A 27,170-nucleotide genomic window follows, 5' to 3' on the forward strand; every position below is an offset into this window, starting at 1 on the left:
CCTAGAACTTTCATAAATTTGTTTGAATATAGGCCATTTAAAGCTACAACGGTTTGGAGAATTTTAATTTAAAATTGGGAACCTCTTGTGTCTTGTATTTCCTATATGATTTTCAAATTTTTTTGTCTTGATATTTTATTTGGTGTTGTCTCTCTATTTCACCCTGTCTCAAAAAGTTCACAGTTACAATTTACCACACAAATTCTGAAATATTGTACCACGGAAAAAAAAACATGAAACCACCACTTCACGACTGACTTTTAATTTGCGAGTTGTTCAGATCGTGCAAAAAGCGACAGGGCAGCGATAGAAATCTTGGTCGATTAATAGATATAATATGGTTAAAACAGGCACGTGGGGAAAAGGGCGGAAAGCGAGCGATACTCAAGTAGGTAACAATGCCACACGAACCAGCGGGGGAACAGGTGAACCACGCGATTTTCTGTTGGGTATAATTTGTCAAGACTAAGAGGATAACCTCAAAGGCGGATGTCACATAAATAAATAGGAAACTCAACTGTGTGCTGCGTTATACTGATTGGCGATTTTACTTCGAATAGCAAAAGAACGCTTGTTGCCAAGTGCCGTGTTAGTTTGCGTTTAGGCGCATTGATGCTTCGTGTAATCGGTCGCAAAGCAGGTTGTTTTCAAAATGTTGAATCGCTCATCTTTTTAATCTAAAGGCCGGCCTTTAGTTTGACCGCTTCCTTTGCTATTTAGGCTGCGTCTTGTCGCCAAAAAGAGTCCGGCGACGTTTGGGGCTGAATTCGTTTTCTTCTGACTTATGAACAAAGCGCAACCCTTAGTGAACACGCCCTTGCTTGCATTTATGCTGTTGCTGTTCGTTTCGCTTGTCCTTGGCGCCTCTTTTTAAAACGATTCGGTTGAGAAGCGCAGCGAGGTGAGCCTTTGGTTGGTGTTGAGAGGTTGCTGTTGTTGTTGTGAAGCGCTCGACTTTGCTTTCTTGCGCATGTGTCGCTTTCGGATGACGACGGCCGCGATCACGCCGAGCATGACCAACACCAGAGAGCAGAAGAGAGCAAGCGCCACCAGGGTAAAATCAACTGCGGTAAACAGTTCTTTTTGATATATTATGTAATTAAAAACATGATCACAATACACGTTTTTTTTACTGAATTCAATAAAAGTAAGAAAGCCATAATATTCGACAAAATCGACACGATGTTTTATCACTTTTACTTTTAAATTCACTTGAATCTTTTCACTGATCGTGGCATGAGGTATTGCTGAAACGTGTGTAAACTGCGAAATGTCGACTTTATCGAATACTATAGCTTGCATATTTTTATCAAAACAGGATTTTAAAGAACATGGTTGCACCTTTAGAGAAATGCTCGGTAATTTTATTTCGTTGTGTTAAGACTTATATTTTCCAGGAAGGTTAACTGAACAAAGCAAAAATGTAGAAGTGCATAACAAAAGTGGTTAAGATCATAAATGATGGTTGGAGGTTGTAGTAAGAATATCAAAGCCCATACAGAAGTAGGTATCGTTTTGAACGTTTCGAACCACTGTTTATTCATTTTCAAAATTAAAGAAGTGGTTAAATCTGCTATCACATATAGCAGTGGTTCTCAACCTTTTATGGCTTGCTGCACCCCTCAGAAATAATGAATAGATTGCGGCCCCCCTACAAGATTTTTCCGTTGGATAAATTACTATAGAATGTCACGCAAAGCGGAACCGGAAAACACACACATCAACTCTGCACAACGTAGGAAGTTTTAATTGGATTTATTCCACTCTATAATCTTACACAAAAAGTTGTAAGAGTTGAGCAAAAATCAGATTCTGAAAGATTCTCAAATACCTCTCGGCCTCCCTTTCAGCGCTGCGGAGTCGGACTCGGGACTCGAGTAAGACCACGTAAATTACCCGAGTCCCGAGTCCGACGTGCGCATGCGCAGTACGAAATTTTAAAACTGATTTGACGGCAACCTGGAAATTGTTAAGATGGAATAGCATATAGTGAAATATTTTCCAACCATGTATTGTGAGTTAATGAATTTTACAACACCCCTATACGTAGATTACTGAATATCCACGTTATTTTAGTTACGTAAATTGGCGTAATACAAGCTGTAGAGTCAGGGCCAGACTCGGGACTCGACGAAATCGCACTTTTGCCCGGAGTCGGACTCGGGACTCGAGAGTCGGACTCGGGTTTAGTTTTTTGGCCAGAGTCGGACTCGGGAGTGGGACTCGGGTTATTTTAAAGCGACTCCGCAGCCCTGCTCCCTTTGGGCATAAGAAATGGCACCCCAGGATGCTGCGGCATGAGAACCACTGATAAATAGCAACGATTTCGTTACATCTATTCGCCTTGCCATCAAAATGGCTCAACTGCGGTTTCTCATTCGCAGTACATACCCGATTGCTTGTCGCCGTCGGTTGTCGCCTTCTCGCTGGCCGGAATATCGTCAAAGTAAACTTGGATGGGTCCCTGTGTGAGGGTGTGGCCGGGGTGGGGGACGTAGTTGCTGTCGTAAACACCCTCGTGGGTCAAAGTCGATCGCTTGCGTCGGAAATCCGCCATTCCCTTGCAGTTGATCTGAAAAAAAGTCACAGCGTTTAAACGGGATATATCTGCGTCTTTTTTCAGTGTAAAATTTTGTATTGGCAACCTGTTAGAGCCACATTGTTGAAACCCCGTTAGAACCACCTCGAACTTAATTATGCCTGAATTGAAGGAATGCAAAAGTGCCGAAAGCGACCCCGATTTTCGAAACCGAAACATGTGCATCGTAATTCTTTTCGTGTATTTTTAGCAAATTTATTAAGGTAATAAAAAAGTGTTTTAAAATTGTATTTTTATCAGGGTTTTTTTTTTTGAATGAATCTTTCAACTGCGTTTATACTCCAACTTTAACACAAAATGTCAATAGAGGTACAACAATAAGGGAAAACACACCCATTGGTGTAAATTGGAAAAGCTGTTTAGGTTCAAGTTATAACGCGGCCTTAGTAGTTCGATTTCCGAAAATCGCCTTTTAAATATTAAATACCGCATGCTCACGTTTCGCATTTTGAAGCAGACACTTCTCTAATTCTGGCGCTAACATCAAGATTACCTTACAGATGCAATTGGTAAGGCGTCGGTGAAACGGATTAAATTCAAGTTTACTTCTTGCAGTTGTTTGTCACAGTGTGACCTTAGAGCGACCGCCCGCCTCTTAATTCGCCAAGTACTTAACTACAGGTTCGAATTGCTTCAACTTCACACGGAACGTTTTTTACAGCAAACAAAAAATTTGCGGGAAAGCACTTTTGTGACGTTTTTTTATAACCCACTTTGAAGTAAATTAGGAATTTACACAAGTGATGTCACAAGCCTGGGCCAGTGTAACAATATTGCCGTTGGCTGAACGAACAATTAACATCAACGTTAGTAAGACGTCACTTACAACACCAAAGAAACGCGCCAATTCACTTAAACAAGAGTTTAGCTTTGCAAAACCGGCCCGGTTGGTTTGATTTGCATGTTCCTTGTACCGTCGGGCGCTGCATGCGAACGTAAATAGACTGAACGGCAGTTTTACCCTGGAGCTAGAAAGAGGGAAAGGCGCGCGTGTGACATTAAACAGAGCGAGGTTCCGCTGCAAGAAAAAGCTAAGCCAGCGCCGCGCCGAGGTACTTTTTATCAGATTTTAGCGTACGGGCAAACCTTTTCTCGATCTATAATAAACCTTTTGCCTTCGTGTTTTGTGAGAAGACTTGCACTGGGAGACTTTCTTCCTATACTGCTTGTGCTGATTTCAACTTGTTTTGAAACATGCCAATTAGACCGTCTGCGGCCTTGACACGTCTCCTGTCAGGCACCGTGATGAAATAATATGCTAATTTATTTGACGCTGTAAGGCCTATTGTCTTACAAGTAGTTTGTATGATTTATGGAATACTTTTTGTTTAATCGTGATATAATTAAACATAAACTATTGTTTTCTTATAACGTTCACGAGGTTCAGTGTGTTATAAATCGGGCGTGGGAAATTACTTTTTTCAGTGGGCCGCATGAGAAACACAAATAGTTGAGGCGGGCCGGGTTTAAAAGAAGACATCGGATACACATAATACGACGTCATAGTGTAACACTATAAAACAAGTATCAGAAACCTGTTATTACGTTGGGAGTTGTGCGCAAATGTGCAACTGAAGTCGAATTTAAAAAAAGGCAAAAAGTCGTACACCTTAAAAAGTTTCTAAAATATGTTGACCTGACTATATACAAAAAGGCATAGGATCTAAACAGAGGTGGATTCTGTACTTTGATTGATGGGGCCTGGTACAACTAGAAACGTTACGCCAAAAAATAGGTTTCATGCGCAAATATGGATAGGAAATCAAGCATACATACATTCAAGGGTATAGTGCGACACACGGGCCGCCCCTTAAATATTAGTAAACTGCCATGATCCGCATGACGTGTTTTTGCTGGCGACATTTTATATTAAACGGGCTAACACATTGGAAAGTTGAACGAGTTTTGAGCTAAGCGCAAATTTTATTTACATTCAAGTGGTTAAAATAGGCAAAAAACAAAACGCATTTATATTAACACTGGGCAACCTAAAAAAATAAATAGCACATGAATGGAGAGACGCATGAAATTGAAGAGCTGCGTTTGTCCAACATTATTAGAAAACTTTAAATAAAACACAAAATTGAAAAGTAGGCCAGAACAAAGTTGGCTTTTGCCGTCAATTTAGGTGCTGTTTAAGTTCAGTGTCATAGGTCGTGAAATAATTTTGGGTTTCAGGAAAGATTGAGAGCTAAGTAGAGAAAAATTTTAATCTTCAACGCAGCGCAATAGTCACATCAAGATTACGGTTTGGATAAAACCACACAGTTAACCTAGATATAGGTATAATGTTAAATTGTATTTTTAGGAATCTACACAACAAAGACTATTTTTTCGCTTGTTATACCATTCAACTAATTTTTAAACACTTAAATAATATTTAGCTTTGTAGCTAGAAAAAAATAAAAACTATAAATACCGAGGTTAGTTGGTACCATGTAACCAAAAAATTAAAAACTAACTACCGAGGTTAGTTGGTGCTATGTAACCAAATCTATTTCTTTTCGACATTACACAATGATACCTAGCAGCCGGATTTTAGATCAAAAGTTTTGCAACAAGTATACGATTGACTTACGTGAGTTACCTTTGCTAATTAATAATGTGAACGTAATAAATGTGCCTGAAAGGTGTAGGAAACAGCCTTTTTTAAAGAAACACCACCGTGAAGCGTAAACAAAATTGATCAAAAGTGTCATGTTAAGAACGTTTTTATTTTACTTGACTGGTCTTAGCAGCAAATGAGTTACACTTCCGATTGTTTTTATACTGGACAAAACGAAGAAAAAATGTCAAGGTTATTTTTGACCGACACCAATCGGTATAAAAAATCCGCCAATTAAAACGGTGAAACAAATTTCAGAAAAAAATAATTAACTGGTGCTTTTCTCACGCGACATCGACGCCAGTTTGTTAACGATCCGCTACCGCGATTATTTGCCGGCGGTGCCAAGTACGCCAGTGTCAGGATTTGACCTTCGTTGGCCTATTTGGCAACACGGCCAGACGTTACGTCAGAACTGACATTCGGCCCACGTAACAGTGGGATAAAAGCGGAGAACGCGCATTTCTGTTTAAGTGTTATCAAAACGTCAAAGTATGCGATTTTGTCGTGTTTTCTGTTTTGTCCTATTTGTTGTCCTATAACATAAATTGTATAGTCGACATTTGGCCATGTAAACAGGCCTGTGGGAGAAACATAACAGACGTGTGTGCCTCAAAAGCAGCGGTATATGGTGAACAAATAGTCTTTTAAGTGATCTGACGCAACGCTTCCCAGATTACACATTTTTTCACAAGCACAACTAGACCATACGTTAAACGTGTGTTAAGCGAATGAAAATAAGAAAACAAGTGAAGTACCTGAAACTGGAACTGTGTAAAGCAAGTCAGTTTAAAAAATAAACAAAATAGAAAAAATAACACTTTCGGCTTATACAACATAAAATAGAACTTCATATCAACGCACGAGTAACTTTTAGCTAAGTGAAATAGCTGATAAATTTCCCGAGTAAAATGCAATTTAACACATCGATAAAAATATTTTGAGGACAGCCAAACTTTCATACGTTTATTGTTATATATCAATTATTATTGATTCGTTCAAAATCGTCATTTTAAACAAGCCGTTTAATTTCCAAGTGTAAATCACTTTACTCCATTTCTTCTTGATGAACATTATCTCAAGCGATTTTGCTAACACTTTAATAATAATTTACGCTCAGTAATTTTGTAGGAAATAGTTTCCCTTAAAAATAAACACTTTTCGGGTATAATTCCATAGCTATAGTGAAACAATGCTGAAGCGACTATCCACAAACAATATAGTTGTCTTACCCCTTCTCCCGTGCACATTTCTTTGGTTTTGTTGCAGATGTCGACCTCGCAATGCAAGTAGACGTCGTCCGCACTCCATCGCCATTTGAACATTTGGAATTTAAATTGAGCCTCCGTCCTCTCCCCATTGTAACGCACCTCGACCGTCGTATCGTTGGGAGTTGCACATCTATGAAGGACCAAAAAATAACAGTTGAATACGACAGTGGCGAATGTCGGCCTGTCTACGACACCTGGGCGAACTTGGCGCGCCGAAATTGTTTTGGGCAATATCTCCGAAAGTTGCGCCGCTAATAAGCTAAAATTTTGGCACAGTCTTTGTATTGGCTTTAGCAATCCAACAAACATATTTTAGAGAAATATGAAAATATTATTATTCATGTTTATGAATGTTAATATTCAGCCATATTAAAACCTAATTGTCGATCATTTTTGGTATTATTTTAAGATATAAACTCAAGGCATGGTCTTCCAAAAAGAGACTTCATGTGTAGTCAATATTAATCGGGCTATTCTTTAATATGCGATCAAAAATTCATAGCTGCTTAACTGCTGTGGTTCTTAACGTCGGGTTTAGATGCTTTAAAAACAGTGGTCCTGGCTGTAATCTGGTTTATGTGGAATAGGCCTCAAAAGATGGGTGTCGCAGAGTTTTAAAAAAACGTCACGGGGGTCGCGACAGTAAAAAAATGGTTGGGAACTACTAGTCGACTATGCGAAGTTAGGTAATTAAGCAAGTTAGACTTATCATACCGACGTGAATTTCCTTTATGGAACTTTTTGAGAGCCGATGTGTTTAACTTAGTAATATTGATCCAATATGACCCTAGATTTTTTGCGACATTTTGTATCTCGACAGTTAATTGGAAAGAAAGAATAGGTCTCCAATAGGGGTAAATTCACAATTCGTAGCAACGGTATTTTTTTCGCTTTTAAATCGCAGTTAACTCGGCAACAAACAACAAGCCTTGCCTTGTTTGACTGTTTTGAAGCCAACACAAATAACCCGTCATAGCGATAAGCGTGAAATCCAACGATCCACATTCTAGCTTGCGGCCAGAACAAATTAACAGACGAGGAAAGTCTAAGCGTTTTGCTTTTCCAGTTTAACAGGTTCCGCAGGCCAGCACGTTAAACCGCAGGTAAGTGTGTAAGGGCCTCCAAGACGTGCGCAGATTTACCGCCTCCGAGGCACACATCAATTGACAATTTCAAAGCGCCGACGAATTATATTGGCCTTATAAACGTTGCAGACGCGAATTGAGATATGTGTGGGCTCCCATAAAGCAATTAGTTGCCGTTCGTAAGTTATGCGGCACTTTTCTCCAGGGAAAGCATTGTGACCGGTGGGGGAGCACATTTGCTTCGTAAACTAATTAATTTGTCATTTTAACAATGTGAATATAAGAGTTTTTCTTACGCCGCGATGGTGTTTTGCGTCATTTTGGTGTCGGCCCTAATTGCTGAGAAAACTTTTGCACTACACGAATTATAACTTTTTCCAGATTTTACTAGATAAGAAATATTTTATCGATATTTTAGACATATGGGTTCGTTTTGACAGTGTATCTGAAGTATTTTGAAGTCTATCCTAATTTAAAATTTTAATAATATAGCTAAAACCCTTTGGTTTATCATTTGTGAGAATGTGTAACTTTACGCGTGGCCGTGGTAACGGTAGGGCTAAGCTTTTTTAAATTCGGCAGTCTGTGCCTTATCTAAGTTATGTCAAACTTTTGCCAAATTGATTTCACGCTTCGCACGATTGCGAACAACAGCGGGATACGTCAAAATTCGAAATTGCGCAACTGAGTTTGTTTGCAGCTTTTTCCACGTATTGGATCTGATTTTTGGTGAATCAAATAATTATACGTGTGACATCCTTTTATAGCTTATGGCAAAGTTCCATAAATAAAAAATTAGTGTCCGTAAATAAAAACTATTAAATCGGTCTATTTTAAATAGTATGTAGAGTTTGAGAGTATATGAAAACGTGCGAATTGTGAATATTTTTCAAACATATAGCCTTTTTAAAAGGATCGTTACCAATATAGCATCGGATAGGTGACCTGTTTTTTGAATACCAGTTTAAGCATAATTGCCTCGCGGGTCAGGTCACAAATTCCTGGCTGTATATTGTCGCACGCGGTCGTTAAACATAAATATATCTTGTAGCATGGTGCTATAAAGCTGTAAGCAATGTTCCAGCGTGCAATAAAGCTGCGAATGCGGTGTAACGCACCGATTACAGATTTACAACCCATACTTAGAAACTTTATCTAAGTTCACATGCCCTCAATTTTGAATTGTAAATCAAAACAATATGGTGCGACAAATTGTTTATTGCTTAATAAGGTAAAAAATGCTAAATATTTTTTAATCTGCCGTTTTAAAAAATAAGGAAAACAATAAGAATAAATGGCAAATGACAAAACGTTTATTGTACTAACGCTAACACGTTAAAAGAAAGAGAAAAATTGGGTTAAATACTTTTGACCGCGAACGTTTTACCGAATAACTTTTTATCCCGAAAAAATTTCGCGCAAGGTAATACGCCAACGGGCATCTTTGGACTGTGTATATAAAAAAGGAACAGTCATGTCACTGTTTTATACGGAACGCCCAACTTAACCCGGGCTGTAACTTAAACGCGTTTTAAACACTTCTCTTAAAATGTAAGCAACGTGGCGACAGGATCGTACATCATGATGCGTGACACAAGAAATAATAAACACCTAATTAAAAAAGAGGCACCGCCTTTTGAAACGCAGCCTTTTCGAAACACGTTTCAATGGTCCATCGAATACGTAGTTTGATCTCAACTTTAAAATGCAAAAAATATCTGCTTTAGATCAATTAAAATTTGGAAAATAACAACTTAAATTTGCAAAACACAAGCTTAAATTCATTATAACGAAATTTAAATCTCAAAAAGTTTGGGTATAGTTCGTCTTTACAATTACGACGTGAAATTGGAGATTTAGGATTTACACGCTTTTTCATACTTTCCTAAAGACTGCGTCAGTTCTTTAAAATAGTACAGCAAGTTGTGCTTTACACTCCTATTTGACATAGTTGTTTAAAAGCAGTTGATGTACAGTTTGCAGTAATACGGTCTGACAAATCAATTAATTCGTTGACATTCTGTCACGTTTTTGTCATGCCGTGAAGCCAATTACTCCCAAAAATTAAGCAAACTTGAGTGGAATCCTGCATCAATTGCTTTAAAAGAAACGTATTGTCTAGTTCTAAGAACAAAAAGACGGCCTAAATAAAGTTGCGTATTGCAATCATAATTACGACTCAATTTACACACCTATAATTATATACGATGTTAATGTGTTTTTGGAATTAACGGGATCTGTCTTTTTCATAGGTCAATTAAAAACATTACCTATTGATTTTACAAGAATAAGTTGTTTTGTCTTTTACCTTTATTGCAAAACAAGTTGGTAATGTTAATGCCTTCTTTTAAAAATTATGTTGTGGGCATTATTGAAAGTGTTTTGGTAGTAGCGTATATTCAAGCAAATTTGCCCATACAATAAATGCCAGAGGCAGTTTCATCTGTCGCAAGTTCATATTACACAAACAGAGGATGGAAAATCACAGGGCAGCCAATGCGACAAGGAAGTTAGTATACAATGACAAAGATGGTTCAAAAATCCTAAAAAAGTAGTTCACCCCCTTAAACGTAACACTTCGTTTTAATGCATAAATCATCAAGGTCTCACCAGTTAATTGTTCATTTCTTGCTTACCAATTTATACTGTATTTGTGAAAAAATTTATCAAATTAAACATACCTGTCGATAATGAGCAGATGTTTCGTTGATATTGGGTCGGCGGGATCACTGGACTGTGACGCGAAACAACGGTCCATTGTGACGACAAGGCTAGAGTCCCTTGAGAAAGCCAGGTCGACCTAAATTCAAACGTTCAGTTTGCGTCAAATTACAAATAATACAATTTTGTCGTCTTAAGCCAACTCGATAAATACGTGTTTTCAAATAACGCTTCCATCGATTATATAGGGTCAGAATTACTATACCTTCGAAATGAAAATAAAATATATAAAGATAATGACAGAAAATTCAGAATACCGTAATGTTTCGTGCATGAATCACAACTGTATCGAATTGCAAGTTAGTTACCTAACGCAGTCCTGATCTGGATATATAAATATGCGTCGCATACCCCAGCGATGTTAAGATTAGTGATTACCCAGAAATTGACAGGTGAAACTTGCAAAATATGAAAATATTTTTTGCAGGTAAAATGGATGTTTTTTTACAGTATAAACGTTTCAGAAATATCGGCATACAAGTTCGCTTGCATTTTATTACATTACCGCATTGGTAGTAAGTTGTAATAATGTAATATGCCTGATTAGGATTTAAATAGTGAAAGGTGCACCGTGTCGAGAGCCGTTGGAACTTAACCAAGTCCAGCGCAGGTGCAGGTATCTCAGCAAAAATCACGCAATTTATTTGCGGCGTCGTTGTCCGAGAACGAAAAATAGCTGCTCTAATGCGTTGGGCGAGGCCCGCAAATTTGCGGCGATTTTAATGTCAACTATTCAAATGCGACTCCTTACACATTATGAGATTAACTTGAATGATCGGCTCGGTTTTTCTTTGCGACATGATATGGAATTCTCAACATTGCATTACGCTCGTTTTATACTTATTTTAGCTTTTATTGCTGACGATAATGTTGCACATTGTAAAATAACTTTTGAAGTATTCGTATTCGATATACACTATACCTACATCAAAATATTATTTAAAAAATATAATCCCATAGTAAAACAGAAAACTAAAACATTGAATAAGTGTTTTCATAATATAACTATAGTATAACTCTAGGGTATTTGCCTTGCAACGAACTTCAATTTTGCTATTTTTAACTTTTTTTTACCCTTTTTAAAACAAATGTGTGCCAAACCTAAACGTACATAAAGAAATAAGGAATCTATAATACATTCAAGACAAAGCCGTTTTATTTTAATTCATCTCTTTTGTTTTAAAAATTGATTGCTTTTTAGATATAAACTCATATTTCAATTAGGCCTTCATGGACCCATTAAAACTAGTTCACGGGTCCCCAAGGGGTCCATTGACCCCAATTAAAGAACTCCTGGTCTAAAGACACTAAACCAGCTTCATTTATAACTGTTATCGTAGTTTCCAATAAATATACTGTTTTCGTGAGTGGACAACAAGCGCAAAATGCTGTCAAACCTGCACGTAGACGTAGGTTCCGATGGCGATGGTGGGGGCTTGAGTGTACTCGTTGGCCGGCGCGTAGCTGCTGTCGTCGAACAGACGCATCCGCACCTCGAACTTTCCCTGCTCCGTGGCAAACTTCAGCACGCTAAAACAGAATCACAATTTATTATCGCCGTGACAGTCCTGTGGTAGCTACGCGCCTTTTACGTTAAACTTAATAGACTTGTTGTGAAACTCGAGTGCCAAGTCAAGATTAAAGATTCAAATTGTTTTTATATATCTTTGCACACACTGAGAAAAGAGCATAAAAAATAAGAAGACAAGGACAGCGAAAGGACCTTACGGTCATCGAGTCGAGCTGCCCATCAAATTAGTTATGCTTTATCTTAAGCATGTGAGTACTTATTATGTATGGGTCAAATTATTTATGCTTTATCTTAAGCAAGTGAGTACTTTTGTACGGATTTAAGTGCTGTTTAATTAGTGCGTTGTCAAAACGGCGTATCATAAAGTTTCGTAGACAAAGTTAAGAAAAGCTTGTTTCCACTTTGGTCTGCAGGTTTTTCTCTGTTTTTCTCGGTGTGTATATGCGCATGAAATGTCATTCTCGTTAACGGCAGTAACACAAAGAAACAAGAATGAATATTCGCGCCTTAACCGCTGGACTCGCCTTTCCAATGTAGCGAAAAGGGCTTGGAATAGTACGCCTTAAGAAGTACGGGTGTGCCGTGTCATGTGAATATCAATTTAAACAAAATCTCACGATAAACCGATACACTAAATCGGTTGTCGTGAATCATTAGCATTCATACATAAAATACCAAAATCAAAAATGATTCCCATTTTTCCGCAAAAATATCGCTATTTGTTTTTGAACTGTATTCTCGGATATTTCCTTATTAATCCAAACTAACAATGACATAGGCAAATGTTAACCCCTTTAACAAAGTTTCAGTCGAAGTGCAAAACATTTTTTTATCCAACATATATAGGCTACACGCTGTAAAATTCGTCTCTCCGCGGCGCTTATTGAAATGATACTCGATAAACAGCATTAACCACAAGTTCACGTAACTTTATAAAGTTATCTGCTACCAACGGAGTTATCGGGTTACGTAAAATTGTTACCGAGCATGACGGAAAGGAGGCCAGCAGGGTCATATCTGATCGACCAGCCAAGGTGTGGAAAAATGCTCGCAAAATGTCAAAATGACGATAGGAGCGTTATCTGACGACCAACTTGGCCCAAATACCGCGGGTAATTTCCTCTGAAGCCGCAAACCGGTCTGCTGTGTCGCAATTAACAACACAAAACACATTTTTCAGGGATTATAGAGATTGCATTTTACGCCTTAATATGTGTGACCCATCAACTTAGTGCAAGTGTTACATTTTACCGGAGATATGCATCAAATTCGAGTCATTAAACTAGAGATTTTTTTCATTAAAAAAAAGAAAAAAACGGTTTAGCAGAGAAACATGTATATATCTTGAGAATAATATTGTTCGGAAAGTAGAATTTTATTTAAGGCTTAAAGTGGTTTAGTAAGCGTGTTTATGTTGTCAAAAATAAAATATATCTGACAAGGAAGCAATATAGATGTATTTTACCATGTAATGTTCAGGGCGATACAAATGACCGATAGGCGTGTATATTATAGGTTTATTTAATAAAAATCTATAGGAGAAAACATTTCTTTGACGGCAAACGTTGATAATATAGTCATCAAAGTTAAAAAATAACTAATTTAATATTAAATTACACACGGTATATTTACATCTAAGCGGTAAACAAGATTTTAATTTTAACTAAGTAAAATTTATGTTAGTTGCATTTTAAACGTCGCTCTAAACTATAGGTAACTGTAAAACATGCTTAAAATTATTTAAATACGATGAACATACAGCATCCGAGCACGGAGCCCATGCAGCCAGCTGGAAAGGCTTACCGGGTATATTCCAATATGATCAGGCGTCGCTAATATCTAAAGGGAAGTGTGATTAAACAGGTTAAGGGTCTCGTTTAAGCACCGGCGCATATAAAACCGGCCTTATCGACAGTTTGACGTCTGTTGGGTGTTGCGGCAGAGGCGAGTTGTATTTTCTATTCTTAGAGATAAAGATCGGCCGACGGCACGTCGAGGCGTGGCCAAAAAATAACGGAAATTTTTATCAGGTTTTGAACCTTCGCACACCTCGCTCGCTGCGATCACGACTTTGGCGCGTGGTCGTTTGATGAAAAGGCTTTACGATTAGCGTGAGACACAAAAAAAACGGCTTAACGTGTTTATGCGCAAAGTCACTTTTAGTGTCAACGTCTCGCCGTTCGACTGAGTTGAGCACCCGTATAACATTTGAACCGACAATGGCGTACCTCCACTTTTTAACTTACCTTTTAACGTACCTTTGTCACTTTAATCTGTAGCGTAAATGCGGAACAAAATATAATATTTCGACATCACAACGACATTTCCGTCAAAATTATTTGTTTCCACATATTTTGTTTATAGACCAAAGTCAACTTCTCTATATAGCGTCAGCTTTAAACTAAACGACCAAAAACTGTAATTGGTAAGGTGTAGTTTCGTGCAGACGTTGTACGACACCTAAATTTGTTTTCATTCTGCCCGAGCGGTTAATTGCGATTTACGACCTACGAAAAACAGGTTATTCGCAGTGCGCGACTGAACGTAAAACTTTCCGTCGACTGGGGCTAATTACGCGCAGCCAAACTGCAATTCTTGCCTGCAAACGGGCCACTGCGACCTTCCAATTAAGGGTATATAAAACCGTCAAGGCTACACGGCGAAAACCGGTTTTTCGTCTCGAACCGCAGTTGACCTGACTACGAGTTGACTGGTGCCAAGCTCCCCTTTAGCTGTAAGGCGTTGTCGGCTTTTTCGTCACACGCGCAAGTCTTGGCAGTTGCTGGCGCCTGTTTGGCTCAACCCTTTGCCAACGAAGGACGTTTTAGTTTTGGCACATGAATGGGGCCGGATACCGCTATCCTTATCACGGTGGAGAACATGCGCTTTTTTAACGTGAGCATTTCGTTAAACCCAAAGCAATTTCGACGTTTGTTTATTTGTCCGTCTGGCTGCGTTAGGTTGGCAGATTCTCTTTTCTATTGATTAAAGAAAGTCTCAATGCAACGAACTGTACGACCAACCATCAAGCTTTACCACACATCACCCATCAGTATTTTTGACTTAAATTGTTTCAAACGCCGATATAACTTGAAAATTGTTATGTCCATTATTTGAGTGAGAATAAGGGGAAACGATTTAAATTGTTCAAAGCGTTTATCGTGTGAAAGTTACTTTTTATTATTGTGTTTCAATAAGCATCAGAAGCAATAGGCAAAGTATATTTAAATGTAAAAATTTTAATTTAAGATAGCTCTTTTTTTTTATTTTGCAGCACATAGCTTCGAATGCCACATTGCACAGGCCTTAAATTTAAACCCCGACTTATTGGGAGAATCGCAAGGGAAATGCTCCCCGTAATTGACAATAGTTACGTTGCCTTGATATGTTTTCGTTAGGTCAGCGTTACAAGGTGTGGCCAGTTTACCTGTGACCCCAATTTATTCGCAAATATTTGGCTGACTGCTTCCCCTTCAATTTTGTTCGAAATGTCTCTTGTTAACAACCAATGACAATTTGATCGAAATATTCCGAAGTCTATCAATTTGAGAAATTTGATTTGTAAATTTGAAATTGCAGAACAAATTTGCGTAACAGATTTTTAGTTTCACACGTTAACATCGATTTACAAACGACTTCCTAGCAAAAATATGCAAATCGTGGCCGATGCTTCATGAACTTGTTCAAAGCCATCTCAATAACATTCGAATCCGGCTTTACGCTCTCACCAAAAAACGATAACTACGAACTGACCATGTTCATATTTGTACTAATTTTGTCAGAACGTACATGAGTTTAAATGCCTCATAACCGATCGTCGATGTGTCCGAGAGTGTTTTGTCAAGACCTACGAAGGCTCTTATATTACTGGTTAACAGCGCTGGGATGTTAACGCAGTCAAGTGCAATGAACACAACCGGATTTGTTTTCACCAAAGAAACCCTTAAACGATTTTTCGGCGATGAGTAGGCCTCAGGGGAAATATGTCATATTTAACCTACAGTCACAATTAGAAATGTCCGTCGTCCGATATTTTTGTAATATCGATGCCGATCCGACCCCAAATTTTATACGAGTTTCAGCCATGATTTGCGATTCAACGAAGCGATTCTACGTTAGAAAGTAATTTGTAAAATATGATAGGCGAATATCTAAAGGTAACTAAAGTTCGGCCCTGTTAACCAGAAACAATAGCTTTAAACGTTCCAATTTTATCTATTTGGTTTGATTTAATACTATAATGACGCCCCTTGGACGGATCGCGATACACTTTATATCAAAATATCAGGAAGTTAATTTTTAAGGATCGCAAAACACCAGTCGCAATCAAAAACGTGTCGTCCAGCCGTAATCTTGATTGCCAATTAAACTTACTTCAGCGAAGGCAGAATGGGCGGCCCGGACACGGTGTAGGTGTCCTCGTAGATGCACTTGAAGTCGAGCAGAACCAGTTCGCGATCGATTAGGTTCTGCTGGTTGTTGACTTCCCTGTTCCACACAACCGTGTTGCTGAACGTGTAGTCGTCGCCGGGACGGTGTTGCTGCAACGGAAATAAAGAAAATAGTTGGTTACCTTAAGTTTGCTGCGCTTGTTTTAACGACGGTGTCTAACTTGATCGGGACTGATGCTTAAACGATGTACTCTCGGGTCTTATGTTTTAACTCAGGGCTTACGTTCGACTTCCTATGTCAGTGTTTCTTAACCTTTTTTATTTGGGGGCGCACCTAGAGACGTATGAAAACGTGGCGACGAACCTTACGAGCGAAGCGAGCGCGAAATTTTTGAAGTTTACTTATATTTGTCTTAAATGGCCTGCATTTTTTATTATATGGGTTTTATAGTTGCATATCTTTAAAGGGACTTCCAGCCTTTGAGACTTAAAACGTTATTTTATCCATTAAAGTCTTATTCCGATTAGTTTTGGACTTATTTCGACATGGTTTTCCTTTTTCTCGCGGCGCACCTAGCAGCCTTCCATTGCGCACCGGTTGAGAAACGCTGTCCTATATGGCCGTACGACGATTGTGTGTTCTTACGGAATCATGTGGTCTCTTTTATCGCGCCGTTTATGTTTGTCGAAAAATTACCGATTTTGCGAATTTACAAATGATACATCATTGTTTTTATGGAATGCATAATTTGGAACACATCGGTTTTAATATAGTTCGACACTGTGTTTGTTTTAAATTACTTGACTGCAAGGAACAATACTAAACGCCATATTTGCGCACATTGTAGTACTGTTCAAGTATAGGAAAACAAAAATTATTCTGGTGTCGATTAGACGCTTTGCATATTACCAAGCTTTACATTTAAAGTCCGTCAAAGACGCATATCAATTTTTTTTTTTTTTTTTTATTATTTTATTTATTTTTTTTTTTATTAGGCTATATCAATCTATAAGTTTTGTGGGAGTATTATCTTATTGCAGCGTGAGAAACTATTTTCAGTTCTTACTACAGTAATAGCAGTTTCTGATTTCATATTTGTTGGTTGTAATCATTTTAAGAAATCTTAAATAAAGTTTGTTTTAGAGCAGTTATAAACCAAAAACGGTGCACCATTTGAGCAAAACAAACGTTAAACAGCCAGATAAGAGACGCGAATATTAAAATAAATGAATTAGTCTGGGTCAAAAAGGAAAATTATGTAATTCTTGTCGGATTACCGGATAAAAAAACAAAGAGAAACAACGCATCGGCGTCACCATTACAAATTAAACGCGAACAACAAACGTTTTTCTTATTATCCCTAATATGTTTTTGTTCTGGTGACACCTATCTGACAATTGGGGGGTGTTTGTTTAAATACGCTGTAAATACATTTCGACGCGACGCCGACGACGAATTTCGCGCTTTATTCTCGGATATTGTGACGTCACAGAGTCACGACTTGCCGTTAATTGTCGACGCGCTTGATACGAATTACGGCGCTTAGATGCGCGAGGCATTCCGTTTCGTACGGTAAGCGTCTTATATGGATCTACTAAGTCAATGAGAATAAAAATGGCAAAGTGCGTTAGATTTAGACAGAACCGGTTTTACAACTGTTATAGTTTAGTAATATTAAAATAAATTAGTGAAACTATTTGTACTTGAGGGTCCGCACCAAAGCGCGTAAAATTTGATACCATCAAGTAAAAATATTTGGTTTAATCGCGACTTTATACGTGCGTACTCAGTTTGGATCATCGATTTAATTCTTTTCTGGGGTTACTTCTGGGGTGGATGCACCGCAAGCATGTTTTTCACTCTTACTAAAAGAAAGCTGTAGGGGTTAAATATTTTTTGTAAAAACCTATTCATGTCAGCGCGCTCACAGAGCTCGTAATTCGTTTTAGGCGTTGTGCTGAATGGCCCCTAATGCCGCCTAACGCAGTTTTTCTCAGCCATTTTTCGCGATGACCCAAATACTCAGCGTAAGTTTTGGCGACCCAATTCTCTTCACTGAACGTTGTATAAGTGACCCAAACATAAAAAGTTACCCTTAATAAATTCCAATTTATTTGATACCATCCGTCTCTTCGTATTGATTCCGCAATTTTCTTAAATTTGGGGGAATCTTGCTCAGAACCGATGTCAAGAATTCCATGATGTAAACCACTCGGCGACGCAATCAAGTCAAACCTATGGGTTGCGAAACAATGGCCAAACGGGTTCAAAGCCATCTTTTGAGATTTTTTCGCATGGCATGAGGAAGTTGTTACGTAACACAAAGCGAGACCGAGCGTGTTGTTGTCTATCTCAACGCGAAATCAGAAATCGCGCCACGCAGGCTCTCTATAATTACCTTTGCACGGCGTAGCCGGCTTAAGTTGAATGCGCGCGAACCTCGAGTGCTAAAATGCCGACCACTGGCTAAACGGTGCGCCTGCGTTTCGCGGAAGCAAGAGAGACCAGACCGACCAGTTTCTCGCTTCGTGTTTGTTTGCACCGAACGCGTATCGCCGCGTGCAATACGTGCATGCAATTAGGCCCGCTGTGCCTAACTACACATACCAGGTGGCCGTGTGTGCGCGTATGTGTGCCCGTGCGCCTTATATGTCCGTCTCCAGATAAAAATTTAAGCCATCGCGGTCGCGCATATCGTGGACTGACCCAATTGGCTGAGCAGTGACGCCAGGCTTAAGGCGGCAATGCTTTTTGATATACAAGAGGAACAGCTTTGTCTCTTCGATATAAGGAGGAACAACTTTGTATCTTCGGTATATAAAACGAACAACTTTGTATCTTCGGTATATAAAAGGAACGACTTTGTCTCTGTGATAAACAAGAGGAACAACTTTGTCTCTTTGATATACAGATGAAACAACTTTGTCTCTTTGGTATACAAAAGGAACAACTTTGTATCTTCGGTATATAAAAGGAACGACTTTGTCTCTGTGATAAACAAGAGGAACAACTTTGATATACAGATGAAACAACTTTGTCTCTTTGGTATACAAAAGGAACAACTTTGTATCTTCGGTATATAAAAGGAACGACTTTGTCTCTGTGATAAACAAGAGGAACAACTTTGTCTCTTTGATATATAGATGAAACAACTTTGTCTCTTTAATATACAGAGGAGGAACAACTTCGAAAGTTTTAACGTTACGTTTAAGCTAATATGTGTCTGATCTTTGAGAAGAACAGACGTGACGACTAATCGCCTTGGCTGGATTACAAGTTAATGTTGACGTGAGAAGGGCTTCATCGTGGGAGGTGTTAGATGGGACACTTTGTGCTCTTCTTCAAATTTCATTCTAATTTTTGTCCAAGTAAAAGAAACTTTAAAACGATTTTACCGCAACGTTTGCACAACCTATGTCAAAACGTCACATGATGATACCCAAATGCGTTTGCCTGCTCTCCAAAGCATTACTTTTTAATTCAACATTTTTTTTTCATAAAGATATTATAATATTACACCGCAACCGTTTTTCTGGTTTCTAGGTGTGATAGATATATTTTCAATTACACAGGTGTACCCTACGGAATTTCAAGACTGCTTTTCTGTGACATTTCACGAGTCCGTAAATCCTATTAAAGCGATTTAAAAATTCGGCACCAAGCACCGAAGTTGCTCGTTCGAGGATGCTAAACCGCTTCCACGCCCGTCGCCCACTAACACACGGTGCGTTGGCAAATTCAAATTCTAATAAGGACACACTTCATAGAAAAGGAGGTAATTGATTTTCCTACCGGGCAACTTTGAACAAATTTACCTCGGGTGCAACTCGTTATTGAGAGCTATTAGTACAACGGAATGTGGATTAAAAGGTATGTATCAGAGTTATGACGGATATATCCTTTTTTGGTGATTTACGTACTTGTAGTACTGTGTAAAAATAACTAACGTATTACTAAAAAAACTATATTGATTTCGAAAGGTTTATCGACAAGCTAAAATAATGTAAAAAACTATCTTTGAAATCAAAGAGAAGTATGACCCGAAAAAAACAACGAAATCAAACGGTGGCCATGTAAACCGATTATAAACCACGTATAGGAGAAACGCGACCGTTAAACCTTTTTTAATTTGTTAGGCGTAAAATGCATTAGAAAAATATGAAGCGGGACTCCTAAAATGTGTCTGCGTAAACTTGGAAGCAATAAAATCGTGAGCCACTTTTTTATGCACACCTCTTTTTATAAACAACTTTCACAATACAAATGTTAAGGGTCTGAGTCACTATTTGCTGGACCTGGATTTAGATAAGAGGGTGCGGCCTTTAATGAGAATGGCGTTCACATACACGGAGCGCATAAGACTCACCGTAACCTGTGTTCCGCAGTTGGAAAATGGCGCCCTAATCGAGAGCTTGTACAGGTTGCCCTGCTCGACGGCCCTGCACTGGCGGTTGGCGGTCGAACGGCCGAAGTAGACGTACTTAACGTCGTCATCTATCTCGAGCTCTTGCACCAGACCTTTGTCGATCACCACGTCGATTTGGTCATCGCCGCACTGCACCGTTGGCTCGGCTGCATTCGAAACAAAAAAGTCAGTTGTTGGTGTAGCTTTTCTACCTTGAAATAATGGAGAACTCATATTTTTTTAGACGAGCGCAATTAAACAAGTTGAATAGGTACTGATAATATTCTGATAATTTTTATCAGTACGAATACAACCTATTTACTTTACAGAATCTATATATAATGATTTATTAAGATGAAATCTTCATGTGAAGAAAAATTCTTCAGTAAAAACAATTTGTTACCTAATATATTTTTGAAAACTACCACTGATCAAAGTCAAAGTCAGGTTCCATTTTTGGGAAAGTATAATAGTTAAGTGGATTCGCTAAAAGGTAATCAAAATGGCGAAAAAAGTATAATGGTTTAACCATAGTTAAGAAAATGTCCGTTGTTGAATGTTTGAATGCTGACAAGGGCAGACAAATTGGTCTCGTGTGAAGAAAGTTTACTTGATTTACTCCGTCGGCTTTAGAACACACACTCAACTTGGCAATGGAAGCACCCCGGTAAAGATAGTATAGGTGTCGCCGCTAGCGCCGGCCAAGTGTACGCACGGTGACTGTACCCGGACGGTCGCATTTATGGGACTGAATGCAATTCGATGCCAATTACGTGACGTTGTTGCGGTGAAGCTTGGCGTGGCGGTTAAACGACGGGCAATTGTTTACGAATGCTGTCGCCTGAAAATTGGCTGCCACGGAACGTTGCAGATTGAGCATTCTCGTTTAGATGCGACCCGGAAAACCGACGTTGCTTGACCGGTTATGAGGCGAAGACAAGTTTGAACTAAACGTTATTAAACTCAGGTCTATGCTAGTAACATCCGGCCTCGATTGCTTAATATTCCTAAACTATAAATCGTAGTTTTTTTTTACAAAAATGGCAAGTTTTTCGCTAAACAACCTACTGAACAAGGTTCTCGATATATTAAAATAACTTAATTATAAAACAGCTTAGGCGAGTCGCCTGTTGTGTGTGACAATTAGGCACTTTAAAAAAACAAAAAAAAAACAAGAAATATGACATCAAATAAAATATATTTTTAAACCTTTGCGAAGGTATTCACGGTAATCGAGTAATTAAGATCAGGTTTTAACAAATACATAATGTGTCGCCGGTATTTGCTGCTGGCCAAAGATAAGTATCTTAAGAAAGCACCGTTTCAGCGAAAGCGTCGAGGTTGGTCGTGGGAATATACACAAAACCTAAATCTCCGTCACAAACCGATCCCCTGTCTTAAAGGCGTGTGTGTCTAAAACTTGAAATACGAGTTTCGCTATGCCTATACAGCGGGCTTGGTCGTTTGAAGCGATTTTTGAGAGTTCAAATTACTTGTCAATTTGGTGACGCAGGCTGAAGTTCTCTATCCAAATTTTAAAATTAGACTGCAGTGCCTGAACGCGGAAAAACAGGTTGCATCGTGTGCAATTTAAACGTGTGCAACGATTACAAGTAAAGCAAGGGGCAATTAAAATTAAAACAAGACACGTTTCTTACAGCGCCTGCGGTTCGCTCTATTTTGTGAATGTTTCACGGAAACAGAAACGCTATCATTACGAACTCGAATTAAGGCGTATGGGGTCAGCAGGGTTACGCTTTTACAAATTGTCCGAGCGCGATTTCGGTGAACGGCAACGCGACACCAGAAATTCCGACTCAAATCGGTTTACTTCTTTATCCAGGCAGCTTTCGCCAACGGCAAACGTGGAGCTGCTGGGAAAATTTAACCTCGTGAGAAGTGTCAGAACGTAGTTCATTGTGGTTTCGTGCGCTACCCGGCTCTGGCGAACTTTATAGCATAAAGCTGTAGAGCTCTTGATATGAAAAGAGTGGTAAACTAGGCCCGTCCTTGCGGATTGCCAACCACCACACGGGGTTTCAAGAATAGTTTACCACGGGTGTCCATGTCGGCTTCATGAATTGCTACCTTAACCTTGCAATACCATTTTGATTAAATAAGTCACTTACTGTTCGTCATTATATTAGCACATAATTTGATATCAGGTCACTGGGGTACTCATTGATGTATTATAGGAAAAAGGTTAAACTTCATGTATTAGTCTTTCGCAGTGACAAATTGGCGCAGCAAAGGCCTCAGGTGGTTGTGTGGACTAATGCTAACTAAAATGCGCGAAAAGGTGGTTATTTAGGAAGCTGGACACTTGACCACCAGGAATCCGTGTAAGATGCACGATAATTGCGTGTTGTGCTATAGGCTTCCACTTACGGTGCTTGCAGTCTTGTCCGGCCCAACCGTCGTCGCATTCGCACCAGTAACCTCTGCTGTACACCGCGTTCGGCACACACGTGCCTTTGTTGTTGCAAGACACGCCAGCACATTGGTCGGTTTGGGCTGGGAAAGAAATAAACAGGGGGTTAGAATTTAAGCTAAGACCACGTTGTCGTTTAGTGTTTACGCAGCCAATAAATACCGACTGCCACTTATCGATACTGTACAATACAATGACCCATATTCATAAAAGAAAATGTGCGACTAGCCTTGAAAAATTATTTCAGAATATTTTTGCCGGTATTTATAGGGCTTGTTATGTAGAGCGACTGTACATTGATGGTTGAGTTGCTTATTAACGCTTTTAGTCGATGTTGATTGTTGAATCACCGAACTACAGGCAGTTTATTGAATTGTTATGGCACATTACAGACCAACGGAGTCCATAAGTGACTCGTAAAACCGTTTATCAACGCTACACTGGCGAATTTCCCTCCGGTTGCATGTAAATTAGCTGTTATACGATCGTTTTAATAGTCTGTTGAAGCGGATTAGATGCCGCTAAGGCGAATACCTTCATACCTCAAGCGCGTATGTTATTCAAACAGATCTTTACGACCTTCGAGTGCAATAAACGCCAGGTGAAAATTAGGCCTACCGCATGTCGCTTGTCGCTCTAAACTTGTCGCTTTTTATTGCGCGTGTCGCAAGTCGCGCGTTTTACGACTGCCCAACCGGCTGCGAGCCGCTTGTTGGGGCAGATGTTTATTTGTTTACGTTGGGACTTACAGGGCAGGGCAACGAAACTATGTCCTTGACCTTAACGGCGTCACAAGGGTAGGGGACACATCAGCCCAGTTTACTTGGCCACATCAAAAGCAATCAGTTTTCATATTAACTTGACGTGTTTTGATTATTTACTTGACGTATTTTGGACACACGATTAAAAAGGAGGCCAACACCTTCGAAGCGAAGTCGAGTGGCCACAAGAGGCAAAAACTGAACAACAGAGGTACTTGCGCTTTTTTAAATTGGCGATTTAAACTAGCGTATTAATTCCGCTTTTAATCGAGCATTGTTGCTTATACGAAAAGCCAGATTAACACAAGAGTGCTGGTGATTCAATATAGGCTGCCCTGGCCAACTACATGTTTTGGCGATGATGACTACCCAACAATTGCACATTTTAAAGGTTATAATAGTATGACATTTTTGCCTCGACAGTCCATTGCGCAATCGCGCTTTATTGGTGTTTTGTTGTTGACGCACGACCTTGGTTTCTAGCGAGGAGTGCCTGTACTTTTGGCATTTTCACGGATGTTTATTTTTCAGCGCGACCGCCGGTTATTCTCGAACTCTCTCTTGGGACAAGCTGAATCACCCTCTAACGCTTTGTGGTCATTGTCAACTAAGTGCTGTGTTGACGACGGGCTTACCTTTGCTTAGTGAAATGAAGTTGACGAAAAAAAGAACAAAGAATAATGAAACATGCTGAAATATCATCTGTAAAAAAATAAACGTTTTTGAAAAAAAGAAATAGAATAAAACAAAACAAACCAGCGTCGATGCAAAGTTAACTAACGAGCAACATATGTTAAAATATGTCTTAATTCTGCCTCAGTTGTTAGCAATTAACTCTAACTAAAGGTAAAATTAGAGTTAACGAAAAGGTTAATGCTTGAGAATTATTTGATATTAGCTCCCAGATAATGATACATAAAACGTAGAATTACCTTATAAAATAAAACAAAAAAGAATAAATTTTGATAGGCGAGTAAAACCCGCCCTCACGTCTCCTCCAAACAGCAATCTGTAAAAAACAAATTCACTATTAAATTGCCAAACATAATAGGTATGTTGACTGGGTCAGTTCTACCCGTACGTTTATCAATTAATTATTATTGTTGATTGTTGAAGTTAAGGACTAAAACGCTATATTTCGCATCATTTTTTGTTTTGACGTTTTTGGTTAACGTCGGTCGAGTTATCCAACCGCGACTTTGAGACCCTTGAGCAAAATCTATCGCGCGCTATCACATTTCTGGCAACGAACCAAATTACTCTTCATTTACTGAGATAATAGAGGTCTCATTCCCTTTAAACAAAATAGCTACAAGGATAGTTTTATCACACACAAAATGCGAGAGTAGAGTATAGTATAGATTTGGCGAGCAATGCATTTTTGAGAGCAAGTGGCTTTATAGTGTAAAAACGAAACTAAAATGGAATTATTTAAATTTTTCAGCAACTTTTGAGCATAGTCAAAACCTTAAAAAGATTGGAAACGAGCTAACTAAGGCAAAAAAATCATTGCAAATCGGATCGCGACTACAGTAAATATGTAAGTGTTCTTTAGGACTTGAGTTTATATATTTGCGGGGATAAATTTAATCACTCACCGGACGTTGGTCGTTTTACGCTCAGGTGAAAAGTGTAAAAGGAAAGTTTCTTTTTGCTACTGTGTCCAAATCTTTGGGGTCCGAACTTCATTATCCAAGGTACCCAACTTAGCGTCTTGTTATTCCGTCACGACCATGTCAATTGTGCGTCACACAACGGCCCAACAAATCCTACACAACGCTGCTGGAAAGAATATCACAAATCGACACATTAATCTTCCTATCGCAGATTAAATTGGCATTCTCGATCAGCCATAAGGCTCAGTGGGAGAGCGAAGGTTTTAAAACTTTCAAGCCAGAGAGAAATCCTTGTTCCAGCCTTATTTGGATACCGTTTGCTTTTTCAGTTTACCTTTCTTCTGTGCTCTGTATTGCGAATCTGAATCTAGCCAGACTTTAGTAATTATAGTTGATAAATGGGTTGAATAATGCGACGTAAAATGGTATATCTATTTGTTAATTTAAAGATATTCAACCACATGAAGTTTATTGATATTTGTTTGTTAATATTATTTTTAAATAGGTCTCCGTTTAAGGTTACGAATACAAACTGCCAACCGACATAAAAAGTCTGAATCAAATAACCAACATTTTAAGTTAAGACTGTCTGACACAATTTCTGAATCCAGACGACCCGATGTTTACCTCACAGATTCGCATACATTGTAGCTCAAATAAACAACAATGCAATCGATACACCTGACCTTCACCAAACGGACGCACCATAGAACTGATAGCTCTAGACTGGCAGGCTGTCATCAGAAGCAAATGACAACCACAGAAGGAACGAATTTACGCTGTTACGACGCAACTGATCTTTAGCTGGCGCGCAATGTGCTGATTACAGTGCTGTTTCGAAGGTTAGATGAATATTCTAAGGCGCTTTCTAACAAACTATACTGCTGTCGGCTGCCGACGTCTGGTCTACGCACAAGTCCACGTTCGTGTGGCAAGGGCAGGCGTTGCTGGCGTATTGGTGGTGCATAAGAACGCCAAATGCACTTCGCCTGCGGGCAACAACATATTTTCGACTTTCTCTACGCTCTCGGTGACTCCTAATGCACCGCGGTAACGTACGGATTGTCGCCGTCGATATTTTTCAAATGTGTCGCCCTACCCCTTTATTCCACATTGTCAAGGTCACAATGGCAGTGACGTCACACTGCTGCTTATCCTTCTACACGAGAAGCTATTTTTTAATTGCAAGGATCGTCACCGGGCGGCGAAAGGTCCCGGGAAAATGCTCCGACGCGAACTGAGCCACGTCGCGTTGCTTTTACGCAAGGGCGAAATGCGGAACATTACGCAAGGCCGACACGTTGCCTCGGACACTGGTCCACTCACGTAATGACCAATGACGAATCGTTCGTTTAGCGCAATCTTGAGCCTAGAGCGCAAATGCCATTACGGCTCTTGTGATGCTTCGAGAATGGATTCTCGAATGCGTAATTACCCGGGCTCTTTCTTCTGTCCGTGTGCGTCACGTTTAATGCCCCTTTGTCAGTCGTCGGAAAATTTCTATTTGCGCACCTCCGTTGGACATGACTTATACACGAAAAGAAACGTTTCAAATGGATAGCGCTTAAAAAAATCACACTCCGGACGATTTAAAATTTGGCTTTAAAAGATTTTTATCCTTTACATACCTGGCGCTTTTATTTAAGTTTTTTATTTGTTTAGTCAACTTTGACGTTTTTCTAAAAGCCATCACCCTAGTTGCATTTTGTTGTGAGTTTGACCCTTTAAACCAGGGGTTCATGAACTTTTTTTA

General features: G+C 39.1%; 1 protein-coding gene across 1 annotated transcript; it reads right to left on the reverse strand.

Annotated features, from left to right (window-relative positions):
- Positions 1-232: 232 nt before the first annotated feature.
- LOC146133350 (uromodulin-like) lies at positions 233-25,604 on the reverse strand. The gene is made up of 11 exons (XM_083396740.1): positions 25,400-25,604; positions 24,734-24,810; positions 24,437-24,503; positions 22,998-23,123; positions 20,571-20,776; positions 16,187-16,353; positions 11,679-11,811; positions 10,242-10,360; positions 6,437-6,605; positions 2,392-2,572; positions 233-1,064 (listed from the first exon to the last, which is right to left on the reverse strand). Exons 3-11 carry the CDS (start codon positions 24,501-24,503, stop codon positions 871-873), a joined length of 1,362 nt encoding a protein of 453 aa, XP_083252866.1. The 5' UTR covers positions 24,734-24,810; positions 25,400-25,604; the 3' UTR covers positions 233-870.
- Positions 25,605-27,170: the final 1,566 nt, after the last annotated feature.

This window comes from Ascidiella aspersa, chromosome 9, assembly GCF_963924565.1.
Source record: "Ascidiella aspersa chromosome 9, kaAscAspe10.2, whole genome shotgun sequence".
NCBI lineage: Eukaryota > Metazoa > Chordata > Ascidiacea > Phlebobranchia > Ascidiidae > Ascidiella > Ascidiella aspersa.